Raw genomic sequence first — 19,912 nt, forward strand, 5'->3', positions numbered from 1 at the left:
ATCACAGTCATACTGTATAACATGTACTTTATATTCTAAGCTCAAGTTATAGAAAACTGTGCAATATTCCCTAATCACTTAACCTAATCAGCTTCTATTTAATTGTTCTATTTAATTTAGTTCTTTCTAAGTGTTTACAAGCGTCATATTAGTTGATGAATGGAATCCATACAAAGAATGAGCTCAAATATAAGAGTTTTCATTTGTGTCAATTGCACGATAACTGTATTTACATGTGCCGTTTCAGGAGCGCTGAAGAGACGAGATCAGTTTTCCAGAAGCATCGTCCGACACACGTCATTCATTTGGCCGCCATGGTGGGCGGGCTTTACAGAAACATGAGACAGAACCTGGACTTCTGGGTAATTATAACATTAAGTAGTATACGGTTGGAAATATCACTGTTGGATAATTGAACTGTACACTGACTGTATTGTTTTGTTGTTTTCAGAGAGATAATGTGCACATCAATGACAATGTGCTGTACATGTCTCAGGAGTTCGGGGTGGTGAAGGTTGTTTCTTGTCTGTCTACGTGTGTTTTTCCAGATAAAACCCCCTACCCGATAGATGAGACCATGGTAAATTCACACACACACACACACACACACACACACACACACACACACACACACACACACACACACACACACACACACACGGGTTGTTCCTTCCACACTCCGCACAAACACTTTATATGCGCCGATATACAAAATTTACATTTAAATATATTTACAAAACTTAAGTTTGATTAATGCACTAAAGTAACTAACGTCAATGATTTTTTTTTTTTTTTTTACAAATACCAATAAACGCTGTAAAAATATTTCATATTGTTAAGTCATGAAAGTTAGTTTAAATGGTAGCTTATTGTGAAGTGTTTCTTATTAAATTTACATGACATGTTTCTAGGGTATATTAATAACACACACACACACACACACACACACACACACACACACACACACACACACATTTGTCCTGTAATGTTTTAATTAATATATATATATAATATATATATATATATTATTATTATTATTATAATATTTTTTTTAATTAAGACATTACAGGACAAATGTGTGTGTGTGTGTGTGTGTATATATATATATATATATATATATATATATATATATATTCATATTTATACATTTCATTTAAAAGTTCAATACATTTTCATGCATCAGTCAATAATGTTTATTTTTGTAATTAAGTTCAGCACTATTTTACTTTGAGTGTTATGTTGTGATTCAGAAGGTGCTGCATGTTATTTTTTGACTGTACTAAAGCATAAAAATACCATATTATGTTTGCAGAGATTTACATGCTAAGTTCACACACTCATTGCTCTGAAAAACACTTCTACAGCCAGTTATTTTACTCAATAGTATTTTGACAACCTGGATTGCCAGTTAGCAGAAAACACAGCGTATTGCAGCCATGAAAGCCAGCAAATGAACTGGGTCAGAGATTGCAGATTCTACCCAACCTAAAAAGCCTTGGCATCCATCTAAAAATGGGAGCATATTAAAACATGGATAAATCAACTACGTGAGTCTCCCCGCCTTCCATTGTGGATTGCGCATGCTCCTGTTGCATGTCCTCGAGTGAGTAAATGTGGCCTGCAGTATCCAGTTCAACCGCTAGCTGTTAATATCACATACTGCACCTTTAAAAACTGCTTTTGTCGTTTACTCCTTCCTCCTGCGTTTTCATTAGTCACCCAACCATGACAACACTTTAATAAGCAGATGTTGGGTACGTTCTCCTTTGAAAAAACATCACAAGATGTTCTTCTTGATATTGTGATATTCATTAATTCAACTCAAATTTCCTCCACAGTAAATAAAGACTAAACTGTAAAAACGACCTTTGGGTTTTTGATGTCAGAAACTCGAAAGCATTAATTGAATTTATTTATATAATATTTGCGCCAAAATGTATATGTCAGAAATACCTGTTGGGTGTTTGTCCCGTCCCATCATGGTGAGAAATACTGATTAAAAAAGCATGAATGTGAGTGATTTAAGCCAGTGTCTGATTGGTTTCATGAGTCTGTTTGCATTAATTGTGTTTCAGTAACTTCTACAGACGTATTTCTCTCTTTCTGTCTCTGTCAGATGCACAACGGTGCCCCACATGAGTCTAATTACGGTTATGCCTACGCCAAACGCATGATTGATGTCCACAACAGGTGAGATTTGATCTCTTAGTGTCAAACTTAATTGGTTCTTGAATGGGTGTATCTCAGATCACATGTCTATTATGAAATTTTGATTTATGAAAAGAAAAAAAGCCTACTTTTAAACCCATCGGGTCTTAGGCTGTTTGTTTACAGTGAGAGTGGCGATGAGGTCATGATGAGGTCATGATGAGGTCACATCATGACCACAAAAGTTTCCCCCGGAGGTTTGCCAATGACTTCGATATCATAAAAGCATGATCCTGCTGTTGCAGTCATCTCATGTCCATGTCTCATTCTTCACCTACAAACAGTACATCATAAAATTTGGATTACATACATTAATTTCTTATTCAAACAAAATCCTGTCATCCAGCCATCTCCTCCCTTCCTCTTTCATCCTCATCCTTTTCACTAAAAATGTGTTTTAAGTAGACAGATCAATACAGTACAAAGGCCATAAAAAATGTAGGATGTTGGAAAATAATGTCTTTTCTGTTAACCAAATGCTTTTTAATCCAAAGGAACAAGCGCGCCGTTATTTGCTGCATTTAGCAGATTCTGAAGAAGCCAATAAAGTGTACAACACATTTCAGTTCACAGAGTGAGAAGTGAATAAAATGAATTGACCAAAAAAAAAAAAATAAACCACTTTGCAAAGTGATGAACAAGGTGATTTCTTTGTTGGAACCACTGATATGCAAACAAGACAGACAATGAATTTAAATTAGACACTGGAGCAGCATGTAATGTAATTCAGTCACTGGAAACTAAAAAAAATCTCACTTAATTACATATTCTGGCCACAAGATGTCACCTGTGGGACAAGTTTACCTGACCTTCACCTACAGAAACCAAAAGCACAATATTCAATTTCAAGTCTTGCATCGTCACTAAAGTTCAAATGTTAAAAAATATAGCGCATATTTCAAAGATGCTGCACTTAGATACTGAATAATCAGACGTCTTATAGGCCAAATCATCAACTGGAATTAGGCCTATTCAATCAAACAAAACAAGTCAAGTGCTCATGCAAGTGAAATAAACATCTCCAGCATACATTGTAGACAGCACCTGTAGAGCCCCCTCAGATTTGAGGCAACTGCATTTTTTAAGGTAACTTCCAAAAACAACATTGACAGCGACAGAAACAAACTGTTCCATTAAGGAGTGATATCTGACGTCACAAAGTACCTTGTAACCAATCAGATCAACGTGATCGTCAACGAGTGGATCTGAGCTGATGTGAATGAGTGGAGGCGGGGCTCATTTGAATATTCGTAGAAACGCACATACTATATTAGGCAAGAGTGTAGAGTTACATTCAAGTTATTTTAAAGCATGAAGATATTTTTTCTAGGAAAAAAACGTTTAAATATATAATTTTGGTGATCAAATGAGAGTTTTAAGGGCTAAAATTATTGCCTACAGGTAGACTTTAAATTTAATCAATAAATTCTGTTAGAGGAATGATAATGCACTATAGGGCTGTTACCAGTCAACAAGTCTTTGCACTGTAGATGTGGGACATACAGAAGCTGACTCTGAAGTGGCATTAGGTATATTTACACAGAATGTTTAATGCAGAGGAGGCATGAATGCATTTACACTGCAATTACAAGTGCATAAATCATTTAATGAGATTTAACATTTTACCATGAAACTAAAACAGCCAGTAGGTGGCAGTAAGTCACTGTTTTAATTCAGCCATTGTTCAAATACGATTTTTTTATATATATATATATATATCATTGCTTATATAATATAAAAGCACATGCAAATAAAAAAATGCAAATAGAAAAAAAACACATGCAAATAGAAAAAAAGCACATGCACATAGAAAAAAAAAATGCAAATATAAAAAAAAAAACCCACATGCAAATAGAAAAAAACCCACCCACAAATTAAGAAAATATCTTCATCAGTTTCACAACACACGTGTGCTCCAAATACTCGCAACACAACCAAGTACAGAAACACGCAGCAAATAACACAGACCACAACGGAAATGTTTCCAGGGGAACCAAATAATTGACGAACTGTCACGGTTTTGGCTTTATTGTCATGGACTTTTAGTTTGTATTCTTCTGTTTCCTGTTTCCTTGTTCTGTTTCCCGCCACCCATCTGTTTCCATGGACACTGATCACCTTCCTCACAGCTGCCTGTCATTTATGTTCATCACCCCTGTGTATTTAGTCCCTGCTTGTTTTCAATTCAGTGTCCGGTATTGTTTGTGTTATGTGGCTTGATGTCTCGCCTGTATCCTGAGTATCTTGTATCCAGTGAGTTTTTGATTAAACAAAAACGTTTATATTTATCTGCCTTCGTCTTCCTTGAGCCAGTACGTAACACGAACCTGGCTGGGACCTGCTTACCATAGATATCATATAAAGGCTAGATGTCTCGTCCGCGCTGCTGGCCAATGGAGCTCGACATCCGCACACGGCGGCCATCTTACGACAGTGCTCGCTCACTCATAACATGGTGCATGTACTTTTAAATAACCATAACTTGCTCAATTTTCTACCGATTTTCAAACGGTTTGGTTTGTTATAAACGTCAGAGATGTAGCTATTATACTGCATACATATGAATAATTATGTTCAAAATGTTTAACCCTCTGGGCTTCTTCATAATTGGGTCACACTTAGCTTCCTCCCGCCCGAAAACGGGCGAAGCCTTAAAATTGTACTTAACTTTGTCCTAGGATAACCATTCAAATATTGTTTTGTTCTATAATGTTTTCTGATTATTATATAGAATTTTTAGAATTTTTTATGATACTTTGCATTAATTATGTAATTTTTATGAGCTATTTTTTCCATTAGAATTAATATATATATATATTTTTATTTTATTTTATTTTTCAATAAATGCAACATTTCACATCAAATTAGAGTGCAGGCCTAAAAAAAAAAATATTTCAAGTGAGAAGAGCGCCACCTAGTGGCTTCAAAATTTATTAATTTGTGTCATGTCCTATAACCGCCCATAGGCGGCCTATAGCTTTTTTATTTATTTATTTGATTTATTCCCATTCGGAAAGAAAACAATTTATTACTAATCAACCACTGAATGGAACAACACAAATTATATATCATTTTAAAGCTTAGAATCTCAGCTTTTTAAAGCATCTAATTAAATGTATTAATTCCTAACGAGTGCTGAGTAATCCCTCTAAAACCAAGTGTACCGCCAGCAGGCGCCACCTAGCTGCGAAAATATTTATTACCATATTTTTCAAAAATCTTGCCTTGATAAACACAAAGTTGATGTCATTTGAAAGCTTAGAGTCTGAACTTTACAGTGAATGTATCCACTTTGAAAAACTCTTAAGTATTGCTGAGTTATTTGCTGATACATAGAATTTCTCTTTTTTCTAAAATTTTTTCTAAAATTTCTCAGCTAACATGTAGGGGGACTTCACTAAAAAAGAATTTTCCTCCTACCTTATTTCCTTCCTTAGTTATTCCATGACAAATATGAAAGATATGCAAAATCATAATAAAAATTATATATATATATTGTCTTTTATCCACCGTTTCTTGGCGGGACAATGTCCAAATGTAATGTAATTTATATTTTCAAAAAATTTAAAAAGAGTTCTTTCAAACGATACCTACCTTTTGACTCTCCTTGCTATAGTTTTGGAGTTATTATGATTATATCATTTTTATATAGTTTGGGGCAAAATTTGCTGTTTCAGTCTTACCAGTTCATTTCTCTGTGTGTGTGTGTGTGTGTGTGTGTGGTGTGTGGTGTGTGGGGGTGGGGGGGGGGGGGGGGTTTGTAAGAAACCAAACCGTTTGTAAATCCGTCCAGATTTCAGCGAGATAAGAGGATTTGTGTGCGTGCTGCTCACTCACCTTAATTCACAGAGCCCTGTCCTAAGATGGCCGCTGGTGATGTGACTCCGCCTTAAGACATCTAGCCTTAATATATATCTATGCTGCTTACAGCCAGAGCCCGTCTACGGAGAGCCTTGGCACTTCCTATTAGCCCCATTGTATAGATGGTTGGTTGCAGTTCCATTAGAATTCCACTGGAGGTGATCGCGGGCGAGTGCAGACTGAATGGGAGTCTATGGGGCTAGACGGCTAAATGTGTCTCTTTCACCCAATTACCGTTGAGAAATCTCAGATTTTATTGTAGGTTTTGCAAGTTCAACATGGGTTATAGGTCGAAAGTTGAATGAACGAGTACTTATTTCTTTTCGATTTCTTACAGGTTGAGTTGTTGTTGCCCATAACACGCTAGCATTCTGCTAATGACATCAGCATTCTGACGTCATTGACATTTTAAAAGACTTTTTAAACCAAATAAGTGACTCTAAAAAATCTAACACCCAGCAATGTGTAATTTCTTTGCATCTCCTTTCGAATACAACATTCAAATTACTAGACAAAAAATTTAATCCTGAGAAAAGTGGATTTTGAGGGTTTTTCGCCATAGACCTCCATTCATTCTGCACTCGCCTGTGAGCGCCCCCGCATGGACAGAGACGTGTTACTGCAGCCAGTCCAGAAACCGGAAATAAGCAGAGAGTGCCAATAGAGAGCCTAAGTCCCGCCCCTCCACTTCAGGCTCATGGGACCACCTTACTTCGGAAAAAAATATGTATGGAAGTCAATGGCGAGAGATAACTTATCTTTTTATACGTCGCATGTGCGCCTTCTGGGTTTGTAGTCTTTGTAATTACGTATTTTCACAGTCTTATACCTCAGCAGTTGCAAAATATACAGAGATTACATTTTTATGACATACAACTTGTATACAAGATACAAAATGTATTAACAATATATGTTCAATGTCATCAGAATACAAATGAGAAAAGAACAATGAGCTGAAAACTAAAATAAATAAGATAGAGAAAAAGAACATGAGGGAAATGTATTAATCTATACATCAGTTACACTACATTTTTTTTCATGTTTATGTTTAAATGTTCATAAAGTTTCTTAAGAATGTTGGGTAATTAGGGTCCAACGTTTTAAAGTTGAGACACTCAGGCCATGTCCACACTAATACGTTTTCGTTTGAAAACGCATCTTTTTCTCTCCGTTTTGGCCTTCCGTCCACACTGAGACGGCGTTTTTATTAATGAAAACGAAGCTTTTTGAAAACGCACTCCAAAGCGTATACATTTGAAAACGCCGTTTTTGCGTTGTAGTGTGGACTGTGAAACCGGAGAGATTTAAAAACGATGACGTAATTTTAGTCATGTGACGCATATTGTACCAATAGGTATTCACGTTTATACCAGTATTGTGCCTGTTATGTGCTATTCACTTTCACACTGTTGCTAAAAATATTCTACATTGCACACTCTTCATATCACAGTCCTGCAAAGATGACAGAATGTACTCACATTTGCTGTCCTGCGGTAATACACGAGAACAGTCGCGTTTTAGACCAAACATATGGTGTCTGCGTGCGACCTGGACGCATCAGTGAATGGTGAGATATTTTACTAAATAAAATTATCCTGTCAGAAGAATTGCGCGATAATTTTATTATTTATTTTTCCATCTGAATCATATCAGTGAGCGTTTGTGGGGTTTTACACATGCGCAGTAAAGGTGAATTTAGCGTTTTCAGGCGTGTTTCAAAAGTTTCTCATCCACACTGAAACGTCCGAAAACGCTTGAAAACGCTAGTGTGGACGGAGAGCGTTTATAAACGAAAACGCCGTTTTCAAATGTATCCGGATTAATGTAGACGTAGCCTCACACACAGATATATAACGCATATTTTCCGCATACATTTCCGTTGTGGTCTATGCTATTTGCAGCGCGTTTCTGTCCTTGGTTGTGTTGCGAGTATTTGGAGCACACGTGTGTTGTGAAACTGATGAATATGTTTTCATATATATATATATATAGAGAGAGAGAGTTATGATAATTATTGTAATCACTTATGATTGTTACGACCGCCTAGAGGTCAGCCGCAACAGGAAAAGGGAAGAGAGTCTGTACAGATAAAACGTTGTCAGGATGATTCCGGTTCTCGTGGCTACGCGGACGCGATAAATAATTCTTATACATTTTTAAGGCCAGAAAAGTAATTTGATGAGGGTTGATTTGTAAAGAAGGTCTACACGCCAGCGCACATATATACGCGCATCCCTATAGACTGAACACGAGATGCGCATGTGCGTGTTTTTGAGGTTTGCACAGAGATAACTGATAATCGTTTGCATCCTGGAACCTATTTCCGGGAGTGCGTTCTCGAGCCGCCAGGCACTGTTGTTGTGCGGATGGACGGCCGGAGCACGGTGAGGGTTTTCTGTTAGAACGGTGTCGTGTTAGCAGCATAGACTGTAAAAAATATGGACAAAGCGTCTGTGACGTTACCCATAGACTTTCTGAAGAACGGGTTGAAGCCGTTTATGGGGGGAATGGGCGCCGCCATCTTGGGAAATCCTAACCCCGCCCACCTTCTGGCCAATCCATATATGGGTAAAGGACGCAGCGCGCGTCACTCAGCTCGCTCTGCTACTCCGGTTATCTCTGTATATTTTAGGCAACGAAATATGTTATAAAACACCATACTAACTCTTTTCGTTTTCATTTAAAGAAATCTTAAACATTATAGCCACACAAATGTGGTTCAGGCAACGCATACTGATTATATTCACTGCACATAACGTTTGCCTATTTATGAAAAAAATATATATAAAACACAAACCTGCCTCTTTTCATTTTAAATATAATATAAAAATATTAAACATTTTATGGCCCAGGCAATATGTGCATTTGTACTAAACAACAGATTTTGCAGTAAACAACATTACAGATCATCTTCGTTGTATTAAAATTTAAAATGACAAAAACTCAACCCAGTCTCTTTTTGTTAAATTTCAGTTTTATCAATGTTAGCCATTATAAAAGTATAAGTAAAAGGTATAAGAAGCTATACAAATAAAGCAAACAATTCACCCAAACATACAAAATCAGCGCGAGTCTAACCATACATCGGTACAGTTAAATAGCTTATAAAGTTATGAAACTTCCCCTCAGCCAAAACGATTGCCCAGGGAAAAAAAATATAGATTCACAAGACCAAAAATCACCCGTTAGATATACACAAGACGAATTATATCTCATGTTTAACCACTACAGAGACGCCAGAGTCCGCGGCATTGGCGGCAAACCTCAGAACGTCAAGCCGATGAAAGACTGCTCCAGGCGGGGTACATCGCGCCGAGCGCCCGGTCATCGCTGGATCAACTGGATACAATTTTCATAAATCTTTAAATAAACCACAGATTTGAGCTTTAAACAACTACATTCTCGCCTGAAAAACTCTTAAAACTACATTTTATGATACAGAAACAGTAGTATTATATGTCAACTGTATTAAAAAATGGCGCTTCTTATGTTGTCATTCTCCGTGGCGCTGCCTTGTCAACTGTCAATCAAGCTGTCAATCAAAGTTAACCACGCCCTTATTGTCATATATTTTATAACTAAATATGATCTAAACTAACGAGTAAGAAAAAAAATCACCCCCCTCACAGTTGTCAGGCACTCAGAAGCTATCAAAAAATACAATAAAAGTCCATGGGACCAACCTGTAAAATCATGAATTTATGCTGTGAAAACGGACATTTTAACATGGGGGCTATGGACATTTGCTCCCTTTTGGGACCTGCCTCTAGCGGATTTTCGATGTATTGCAGCTTTTCGAACTTCCGGGTAGGCTTCATTTTTTCAGATCAGAATGTTGCCGCTTGGTTAGCAGCCATGTTAATAACTAATGATCTTCGCAGCGGAAGTGAATCAATCAATCAAAACATAACTTTAGCAGGACAATAACTTTATCCTAGAGCTGCTGTAAAGCCAAAACAATCTCTGTTACTGTAATTTCCTATTATCATTGTAAAGCTGCTGTAAAACAATTCATATTGTTAAAAGCGCTGTATAAATGAAGGTGACTTGACATAACTTGACTAGTTCATTTATCTATGCAGCAGCTCTAGAGAAAACAGTGATGTCATTGGCCAGCTCAGTTAAACAGTGAAATCTCACGCCATGCTTCCTAATGATATCTCCCAAGGGTAGCCTAGCATGTACAGGGTGAAAATAAAAGGTCCTAGTACTGAGCCTTACTGAACTAGTGATCCGTAAGACATCTCTTCATTTACTGCTAAACTGATAACGGTCAGATAAGTATGACTTAAATCATGCCAATGCAATTCCACTTATGCCAACAATCCCAACCATTCTTTCACAATTTGAGCCTGATGAATCTTGACACTGTCATCCTGAAATATGGCCATGATGTGTCTTCCTACATGTATTGTTTAGACTCTTAAGAATTTGCCTTTTTAAATCCAAACAGCGACTTCTTTTTTTTGGCCGGGCAGTGTATATACACTGACTGAATAATGAATACTTTTGAGACTGCAGAAGTCATTACAAGTTGCATTTTCAGTTGAATTTGGGGAAACCACTTGAAACATTTGTTGTGTTGAGCTATTTCAAGTACTTGTTTGATTTGTTCATTGCAAACAGCTGAAAGTCTGTAAATCTTGCCAATAAACCTGATTTGCAACAGGGGTTTAACAATAACTGTATCATTAGAAGGTTTATATAACAAAATATTGCTTATGCGCAATTTAAACGATTGTATACAACAAAGTTGTTATGTGAGTGTGAGTTATTACAGAGCCCGTCTACGGAGAGCCTGCCCACTCCCTATTAAGCTCTATTGTACCGAATTTTGGTTGTAGTTCCACCAGAGTTCCACTGGGGGCGATCGCCATGAGTGCAAAATGAATGGGAGTCAATGGGGCTAGACGGCTAAATTTGTCTCTTTCACCCGATTGCCGTTGAGAAATCTCAGATCTGATTGTAGATTTTGCAAGTTCAACATGGGTTTTAGGTCGAAAGTTGAATGAACGAGTACTTATGTCCTTTTGATTTCTTACAGGTTGAGTTGTTGTTGCCCATAACACGCTAGCATTCTGCTAATGAACGCTGATTGGTCAGTTAAGGACTGATTACGACCAGAGATACCGCTTGATGGCATCGTGTCATCCGCAGCGGGACCAGAAACAAACAAAACAAAAACTCTTCTAGCACGTGTGTTTGCCTGTGTCAGCTGTGTTGTCGATGCCTCGAGTGAAAAGAAAGTGCACAGCACGAACGCACCAAAGTGACTGAAGGATTGCCGTGAAGCAGTATTTCTGGTCGTACATGTGAATGACGTCATTGACACTTTAAAAGACTTTTTAAAGCAAATAAGTGACTCAAAAAAATCTAACACCCAGCAGTGTGTAATTTATTTGCATCTCCTTTCGAATACAACATTCAAATTACTAGACAAAAAATTATATCCTGAGAAAAGTGGATTTTTATTGGTATAGCGCCATAGACCTCCATTCATTCTGCACTCGTCCTGTGAGCGCCCTCATGTGGAATCAGAGAGGAACTGCAACCAGTTCAGAAGCCGGAAGTTTACTGAGAGTGAAACTTCTCGCCATATTAGACATTCTCTGGTTATTATATTTTATACTACAGGGCCGTTGAATGCTTGAATCTGATTGGTTGACGAACGTTCTAAGGTGTGCATTATTTTCAGGGAAACGCACAGCTAAAGTAGTTCCAGGCAGGTCTTGACCGCATTACAGTTCCATATCACTTCGCGTAGTTAACGGTAATAACGGAAAATAGGATACAATTCATAACAAGAAAAAGCATTTAGCCCCATGCGCTTGATCTGCAATTTTCAATGTCTAGCTTCACAATCAATGGAAACATGCAGTTTAAATTTAATAAATAAAGTACATTCCTATCTATAATCAATAGAAAATTAAACTGAATATAGGCTAAATAAATGGATAGTCCTGCAGCACGGATTATTATTGCAGATAATATAACAAATAAATAATTATTGATAGGCCTTACTTGTTAAAAGGTTTTTTTTATTTTTTTTATTTATTTGGCTAGTCTGTCATCTGTCAATAATAGAAAAAAAAGAATGAACGAATTAATTAAAACGAATTGAATTAATAAGTGAATAATAATATTGACGCACATGCTTTTGTCTCATTATTGCAACATCTCTCTCTAATAACTGCATAAAGCCGAGCCGAGGACACACTTTAAGGCCGGTTATGAATGTAGCAATTTGATGTATGACTGATCATGCCCAAACGCGTGTTCAACGCGTTCAGTCTGTGTTCAAAGTCGGTGTTTAAAATCTGCTGCGATGAACTCAGTCAGAGAATGTGTCAGCTAGTCGTGTGTCCCAGCATTAGTCTGCTATCAGTGGCTCAAACCTCCGTTACTAACTCTAAAGTGACGTTTTGGAATTAGCAACGGAGGCATTGGGTAAGAAATTAGTCCTACATACAAGAGAGTTTTAATGACAAAACTTTACAAACGTCTTGAAATACATAACCTGAACAATTTTTCGAGGTGTGGTAACTGTAGTATAAGCGGAATAATTGACTTCAGGCCGTTGAATTATTAGAAAAATAAGCTTTTAATATAAGAAAAAAAAGAAAACTCCGCTTCGCGTCGTGACCGCATTACCACCTCGGGTGTGCATTATTTTCGGCCTGTCGTCAATTATTCCTTATTGAAAATATATAGCAGTTGGTTTGAATAGTTTTGGCTCTATTGTTAATTTTAACATTATATAATGTACAGTAGGCCTACCCAGAGAGAGGGTTTCGTGTATAGTTTACTAAGTTTCTGGAAGGCCTCACAGCCGTGCAGTGTTTAGCTTCAACCTAATTAAACACGCCTATCCAGCTAATCAAGTTCTTCAGGATTACTAGAATCTTCCAGGCAGGAGTTTTGGTGCTGGTGTTTTAAACTCTGCAGGACAGTGGCCCTCCAGGACTGGAGTTTGACATGTGCTAATGATAATTAATTCATAATTCATAATTTTTTTTCCCTAAGAAAAATGGATATGTACCTGAAATGTTTCCAAATACAGTATTTTAAGTGTGTGTGTGTGTGTGTGTGTGTGTGTTTGTCCATTAGGGCGTGTTTTCAGCAGTACGGTCTGCGATACACAGCTGTTATCCCTACCAACATATTTGGACCACATGACAACTTCAACATTGAGGACTGCCACGTGATGCCGGGGTTGGTACACAAGACGTACCTGGCAAAGAGTGAGACATGTTTAACTTTCTCAAGCCACAGTCACATTCAGAGTGTCCCACATGTTGGTAAACTTGCGTGTGTGTGTTTTGTAGAGGAAGGTAAACCTCTGCAGGTCTGGGGTTCAGGTCGCGCCCTGCGTCAGTTCATCTATTCTGTGGATCTGGCTCGTCTGTTTGTGTGGGTTTTGAGGGAGTATGACGAGGTGGAGCCCATCATTGCGTCAGGTACTCGACCCGTGTTTGACATCACACATGTTAGATTGCTTCATCAGAGCTCAATGGCTGATCCGATATCAAGATCATGTCTCTCTTGATTTGCCTTTGTTTCTTCTCTCTAGTCGGAGAGGAGGATGAGTTGACCATAAAGGACGCTGTGGACGCTGTGGTTGAAGGGTTTGGATTTAAAGGTGAAGTGATTGTATCCTTTCACATATAAACATTGTCTGCAGTTATTTTTTACAGCTGACAGAACTGCTATCTTTGTTCTGTGGAACTCAAAATAAGATATTTTGTTCTTGAGCTGTTGAGCTTTAAACCCTTTAACCCTTAACTAACCGCTCTCAGTATGACACTAGTAAATCAGACGGCCAGATCAAGAAAACCGCCAGTAACGCCAAACTACGCAAATACCTGCCAGACTTCAAGTTCACACCGTTCAAAGCAGGTGATCAATCTTCACTTCTCGCTTCAGCAATTACTAAATGTTATTTCAATAGTAGTAAAAAGCAGAGACCAAAACAAGAACAAGAACCTTTATAAGTGCTTTTCTTTTACAGCCGTCAAGGAGACGTGCGATTGGTTAGCGGCCAATTATGACATCATCCGTAAATGAAGATCTTCACATCTCATTGGTGGTGGGGGGGGGCATCTTAATGCTGGAAACCAACGATTTATCAAAACATTTTTTTACTAATTTGTCAATCAGGGTATGTTCTGGGTTTGTTGTCTAATGATCTGTACTGTGAATTGCTATAATACATTCATATTTTAAATTATGTTGTTTAATGTCTTTTTTTATATACAGAATTTTTTGAATATTTTAAGGTTCCCAAATTCATACACGTCTAGAAAATCAGCCATTTTCATTTCATTCCCAGCAGCATTATACATTTTCCTTGTGGAAAATTTCAAGATACTTTTATCCAAATCCAAGTCATGAAGCGAAGTTAGATTTACACATATAAATGAAGAAAAAGCAGGACACACTAAAACACATTTAAAAAATAATTTAAAATTTTAGCAACCACACTTTTGTATCTTTTCATTTTCTTTGTTTTTGTTATTAATTTATCATAATTTAGCTAATTTATTTTAGCAATTCTAATTCTTACCGATTCCCAGTTTCGATTCCAATAAGGTAAAGTGAGTCATTTTACCAATCGCACTGATACATTTAAAATGATACAAACATAAAAGGGAAACAACAATAGATTCAAAAGATACATAATATGTAGTATGTAGATCTTCTTAGTGAACTTTTAGTGACATGAATCAGGGGGAAAGGAAGGGAGGAGGTGGGAGAGGGTAACAGTATTCTTATCGGTTCTATATATAAATATATATTTTTACAAAGATAAACAATATATAAACAATAAACAAAGATACACATTATATAGGCTTACACAGTGCTTTAATTTCAGGAAGGTCTACCAACATTACTGTTCAGGTATGGTCTAAAAAGAAATCTAATGTAAAATAACAATGCATAGTTTCTAGATAGATTAATACTTCTTAAAGCTGAAGCTGTTCATTCAAGAGCTGTGAGTGATTTTCTTTTTGCCTTTTGTTGTTTGATTCGCAGTAATGGCGTAATCGTCAACATGTTTATTAGACTGCTTCCCCTTTAAGATCAAGTGCAGATCTAATAGGCTACTGATGCACCATATTTTCTCCTAACTATTTCCATAACTACACCCATTTAAGACATAAACTGTGTTTAAGTGAGTCTCCAAGCCAGTCATTTTGACATATTTTTTAGAATTTGTCTCGTTCCGGTCTGTTTCGGAGCACGCGCCGCTTTGGGAACAGCATCTCTTGCGCAGATTTTTGTGCTTTTAATAGCCCTTTTTATTATTAAACGCGTCCCACAATTTAGCAACTGTAGCTAGACTGCATTTTACAACAATCATCGATTGTGCTGATTCTGTCGTCAAGTTTGAGTTTTAGGGAGAAATGACAGCGTAGGCCTACTGCTGCAAAGGGAAGGAAGTTGCTAGACAGAATGCAGCTATAGTTAGTTTTTTACCTCAGTATATTCTTTTTATAATCTTTGGAAGCCGAAATCTAAAATAAAATCAGACTAATATCACAGATATAAAGTGTAACCAGGCTACGTTTGAATGTTTAGTTCTGTCCTCGGTTGTCACTCATTAAGCAGGACTGTCGTGCTGTGCGCGCTGTGGCACCGCGTGAGATGGCACACACTCTCTCTCTCTCTCTCTAATAATAACATGTATTTTCTTATTTTTTCCAATCAGACATCAGAACCGATAAAGTCCGAGCTTATTGATACAGTGGTCTTTCAAAATTCAGCCCCGGGGCCCGTTTAATACCGGGTTTCGGTACCCATCCCTTGGCAAGACAATGTCCTGTGCTCTTTCTTTAAGGTCTTTTGTCTCTAATAGCAGGGAAATCACGTCTTACAGTAGACTGAGACTCTATATCACAACTAAAAAGATGTTTGAGCCCTCTTTAATGTCCAGGTGCAAGTCAATGCTTTTTCTTTGTTCAGTTTGCACACTGTACATGGGTTGGAACTCTTTATCTTGAGGCTCAAAGTGCACCAGATTGATGCATTTAACCTTAAAAATGTACAACATTTTCTTACAGGGTGGGGTGGGGTGGGGGTTCCTTTTAAGTCAGTCCATGGACAAACTACATGTGGCCCCAGAGCCGATCAGCCCTATACACACACTACGCCCCGCAAATTACTCAAGGCCCTGCCTCAAAGCGTCAATCAAAGTTTACAACATCAATGAGAAAATTAAACCAAACTATCCTTCTAGTCACGAATAGAGTGAATTGTGGGAACAGCAATCAGGCAGACATGTGTTCTCTCCTTTCCAAGTTTGATGTCAGCAAAGAACAGTAAAGTTAAGTTGATGTGCATTGCAGGCTTGTGCACAATTCAGAATTGAATTGAGAATGACTCCTTAATTCCAATTCAATTCTTGAATTTGAACTGAATTTGAATTGATGTCAAAAACAGGATCTAGAATTACAATTCGAATTTGAATTAAAGGAAGCAGAATTGCAATTGAAGCGTTTAACAATGAAGCTTTACAGTATATGTCAGATATGATTGCATTATAAATGATATTAGTTTGAACTACTTGTACAGATTACATTAAAAAGATATGTTTTCCCCCAGTGATAAAATGAATGTTAAAAACAAAACTAATTAAACAACATTGAGGGGGTAATTTATTTCAAGAATTTGATCAATATCTATTTTAGAACAAAATGTATGCACGGTTGAGGAGTAAATAGTTACGTAAAATGAAATTTCTGTTATTAAATTGCAAAATTAATGTACTTGTATTTAGTTGTATTACTGAGGTAAAATGTTTAATTCAATTAGTTACTAATCAACTTAAAACGAAATTGCTTTGCATTGATAAAGTTATCCAAATAAAATAATCCAAACCACATTTATAATGGGTAACTAATAACAGTGAGCAATAACATTTCCAGAGTAACCTTCCCAACACTGAATGCATGCGAGACTCAACACATTCTTTCTGTTGTGTGACTGTGTGGAATTTCGTTAACATGCGTTCAACTGCGCTAAAATGCACGTGCACGAAATGAAACAAGCCCTTTCCAGCAAAACATCTGTGGGGAACACTGACCAGTACAATATGGGTGTGATGGCACTCCTCATTGTAGGCACACATTATAGGATACTTTTAAAACAAGACAACGATTATCTCCAAGTCAGTTTAGTTACAACTCTGCAATAAAGCAAGATGGAAAGCAATGTATTGACATTGCATTTAAAATGTTGATTGGCTGGACATACTGGTCAGTATGGATGCACCGCCCTCAGTAAATAATAACAATCAATTATTGCTTTTATCATTTAAAACACAGTGACATGCATTTAGCTTTATTCATTCACAGGATGCATTTTTGATATCAATAATTAAATTTATACAATTTAAGATGTGAATTCTTGATATTAAGAATGTACTTTTTCTAGTAACAATGTCTATTTCTGATATCAGGAATTACATTTTCATTAGTACTAGTTAAAGGAGGGAGGATTGTAGTGGGAGCACTGGGGTGTGTCAGGTGTGATTGTGTGGCAAATGCAAATGGTTTACATGGGTCAGGTAGGAGGGACCCTAAACAGAGTTTTGCTTGGGGCCCCAGGGAGGTCAGTATGTGTACTTAAGTACTTAAACCAATAAGCTGGATATACGTTTTTTACCATTTCTTCAGAACTCACAGAGCGACAGCCAGAGAGCAGGTAATTTATTATTTATTAAGAGAATTAATACATAATCTAATACACGATTCATCAGATGTGAGGGTTTGTTCGATTAGCAGTTGTTTAAGCTGTAGAAAATGATTTATTTTTTAAGCTCAAAAGAAGTTCTTCACATTCATTGAGTGTTAAACATTAAGTCTGTATTATAATTTTATGTATTGACTTTCATTGATGAAAAGTATTATAAGGCATTTAAGATGTGTATTTTTTTACTGTATATTATTGTGTTTTTTGGTCAAATTTGGTCACTTATTTTACAACCGCCTGTGCCAGAGTGTCAGGGATAAACTTGCTTTACCGGTTTCAGCAGTGTATAGGTGCTTTTACTGAGATAATATAAACCACTTACAAAAATACTGTTGTGCTTTTATGGGGTGTATTAGGAAATGTAATGTATCTAGGGCTGTAATGATACGCGATATAAAACCAAAATCGCTTGTTATGGAAAAATTAATAGTTGTACTTTTTCCCTATTTATTTCCTTAAACATTGCGTGGGTTTTCTTTTAATGGGGGGGGGGGGGGGGGGGGGCAATGTTTTACAAAAGGCAGAGGGGTTATCTGGTTTCGGCCTCACAGGTGGGAGAACAAGAAACGACCGGGTGGGGCTAGTGGGGTGGGTTAGAAAGACCAGTGACCACTGTATCTCTTTTTCCAGTTAGACCTGGTTTACAGGGGGGGGGGGGGGGTGGAAAATTACAGAAGAGGAGGACTTTGAAGAAGGAAAGTATAAGAAGGCCATCTGTTTTCTGTGTGAGAAGGTCTTGTTACTATCACGAGGTATATAGCTGTCGTGGTATTTTTTTGTGAACAAACCTCTTAAAAAGAATAAAACTTCTCTTTAATACAAATTGACTTTGAATGTTTCTTGTGCCTGATGCTGTTTTGTTAGTCATTGTTTTTTCCACGACACGCTATACTCATATCCACGAACCTGTGTCGCGGTGTGAAAATCGCGACACACCCCTTTCAACTCCCAGAGTTATCCTTCCCGTCCAGATCTAATGCGATCTGATCAGATCTGATTTTATAATGAAGTTAACATTATAAAATACGTAGACCTACACCACAAAACTAGTTGAGGATAAATTATTTGAAATTGGGCAATTTCAGCATTATGGACGTGGCATTTGCAGTAGAAAACACTTGAAATATAAATTCTCAGAAAATGCATTTAATACCAATATATTGAAACTTCTGTTTATATATCCATACTTCCTTAAAAAAGGAGTCCAGACATTAGAAAAATATAAGTCTACACATGCACTTTATGTTTAATATGAGGGAAATACACATGCGTTACGGACGTGACAATTTTTTTTTTACTTTTAGGTGGCAAAATATATTTGATTCATTCTGTGAATTACACTGTGCACTGCAAACAAAAAGTAATTCTACCCACCGAATGAAGAAGGGTTGGCTCTCCTTTCGTGTTCACATTTATGAGGAAAAAACAATGTTACGGAAGTGTCAGTTCTCGGTTACAGACGTGAGCGCTCTGAAAGCGGCACTAAAAGACTGCTTTAAAACTTTCACAGAGACCTCAAACAGAAAGCACAAAGCCTTTCTTTAAAGTGAATTTCGTTTTGTATTAATTGTATGTTCATTTTAATCAATGTTTCATCAACCAATTACCTGGATTTAATAAATAAGAAATTATTAATATAGATATAATAAATATAGCAGAAATAGATAATCACGACATGGAGGCGCCAGCGCATGAACTGGAGCTTGTCTAATAAATGAACCGAAACTCAGCATACTTGCCTCACAGACCTGAGAAATATATCTATTGTCTACAGAAAGCTTGAAATCTCTACTTTTAAACAGAACAATTCAAAACGAAACAAAACTAGTCCATATGAAATGTGCATTTCTCTCTGGCGCGTTCACTACTACGAAGATCGCGAGTCAGCATCTTTAACTTCATCTTTGCAGCCGATACTGGCACAGAAAACACTTGTTTATTAATAAACAATTAAAATGTCTCCTCGCTATATTTTATATATTCATAATAATTACTTTTGCCGGTTCTTTGTGACAGCTTTTAGGTGCTTTATTGGCAGTGCCACATGTTACATCATGAATGTTATAGCTTTGGCTATTTATGTATTTTACTT

General features: G+C 37.0%; 1 protein-coding gene across 1 annotated transcript; it reads left to right on the plus strand.

Moving 5' to 3' along the window:
- Positions 1–250: 250 nt before the first annotated feature.
- Positions 251–14,294, plus strand: LOC308699074 (GDP-L-fucose synthase-like). The gene is made up of 8 exons (XM_081379663.1): positions 251–362; positions 452–580; positions 2,117–2,190; positions 13,177–13,310; positions 13,395–13,526; positions 13,640–13,719; positions 13,866–13,965; positions 14,078–14,294. The coding sequence occupies exons 1-8, from the start codon at positions 315–317 to the stop codon at positions 14,131–14,133; spliced, it is 753 nt and encodes a 250-aa protein (XP_081235789.1). The 5' UTR covers positions 251–314; the 3' UTR covers positions 14,134–14,294.
- Positions 14,295–19,912: the final 5,618 nt, after the last annotated feature.

This window comes from Scardinius erythrophthalmus, assembly GCF_964197995.2.
Source record: "Scardinius erythrophthalmus genome assembly, chromosome: 11".
NCBI classification, from domain to species: Eukaryota; Metazoa; Chordata; class Actinopteri; order Cypriniformes; family Leuciscidae; genus Scardinius; species Scardinius erythrophthalmus.

Coding starts and splice junctions, on each gene's coding strand:
- LOC308699074 (XM_081379663.1), top strand. CDS start 315: ATGGTGGGCGGGCTTTACAGAAACATGAGACAGAACCTGGACTTCTGG. Junction 13,720..13,865: donor GATTTAAAGGTGAAGTGATT/GTATCCTTTCAC, acceptor AACCGCTCTCAG/TATGACACTAGTAAATCAGA. Junction 13,966..14,077: donor GTTCACACCGTTCAAAGCAG/GTGATCAATCTT, acceptor TTTCTTTTACAG/CCGTCAAGGAGACGTGCGAT.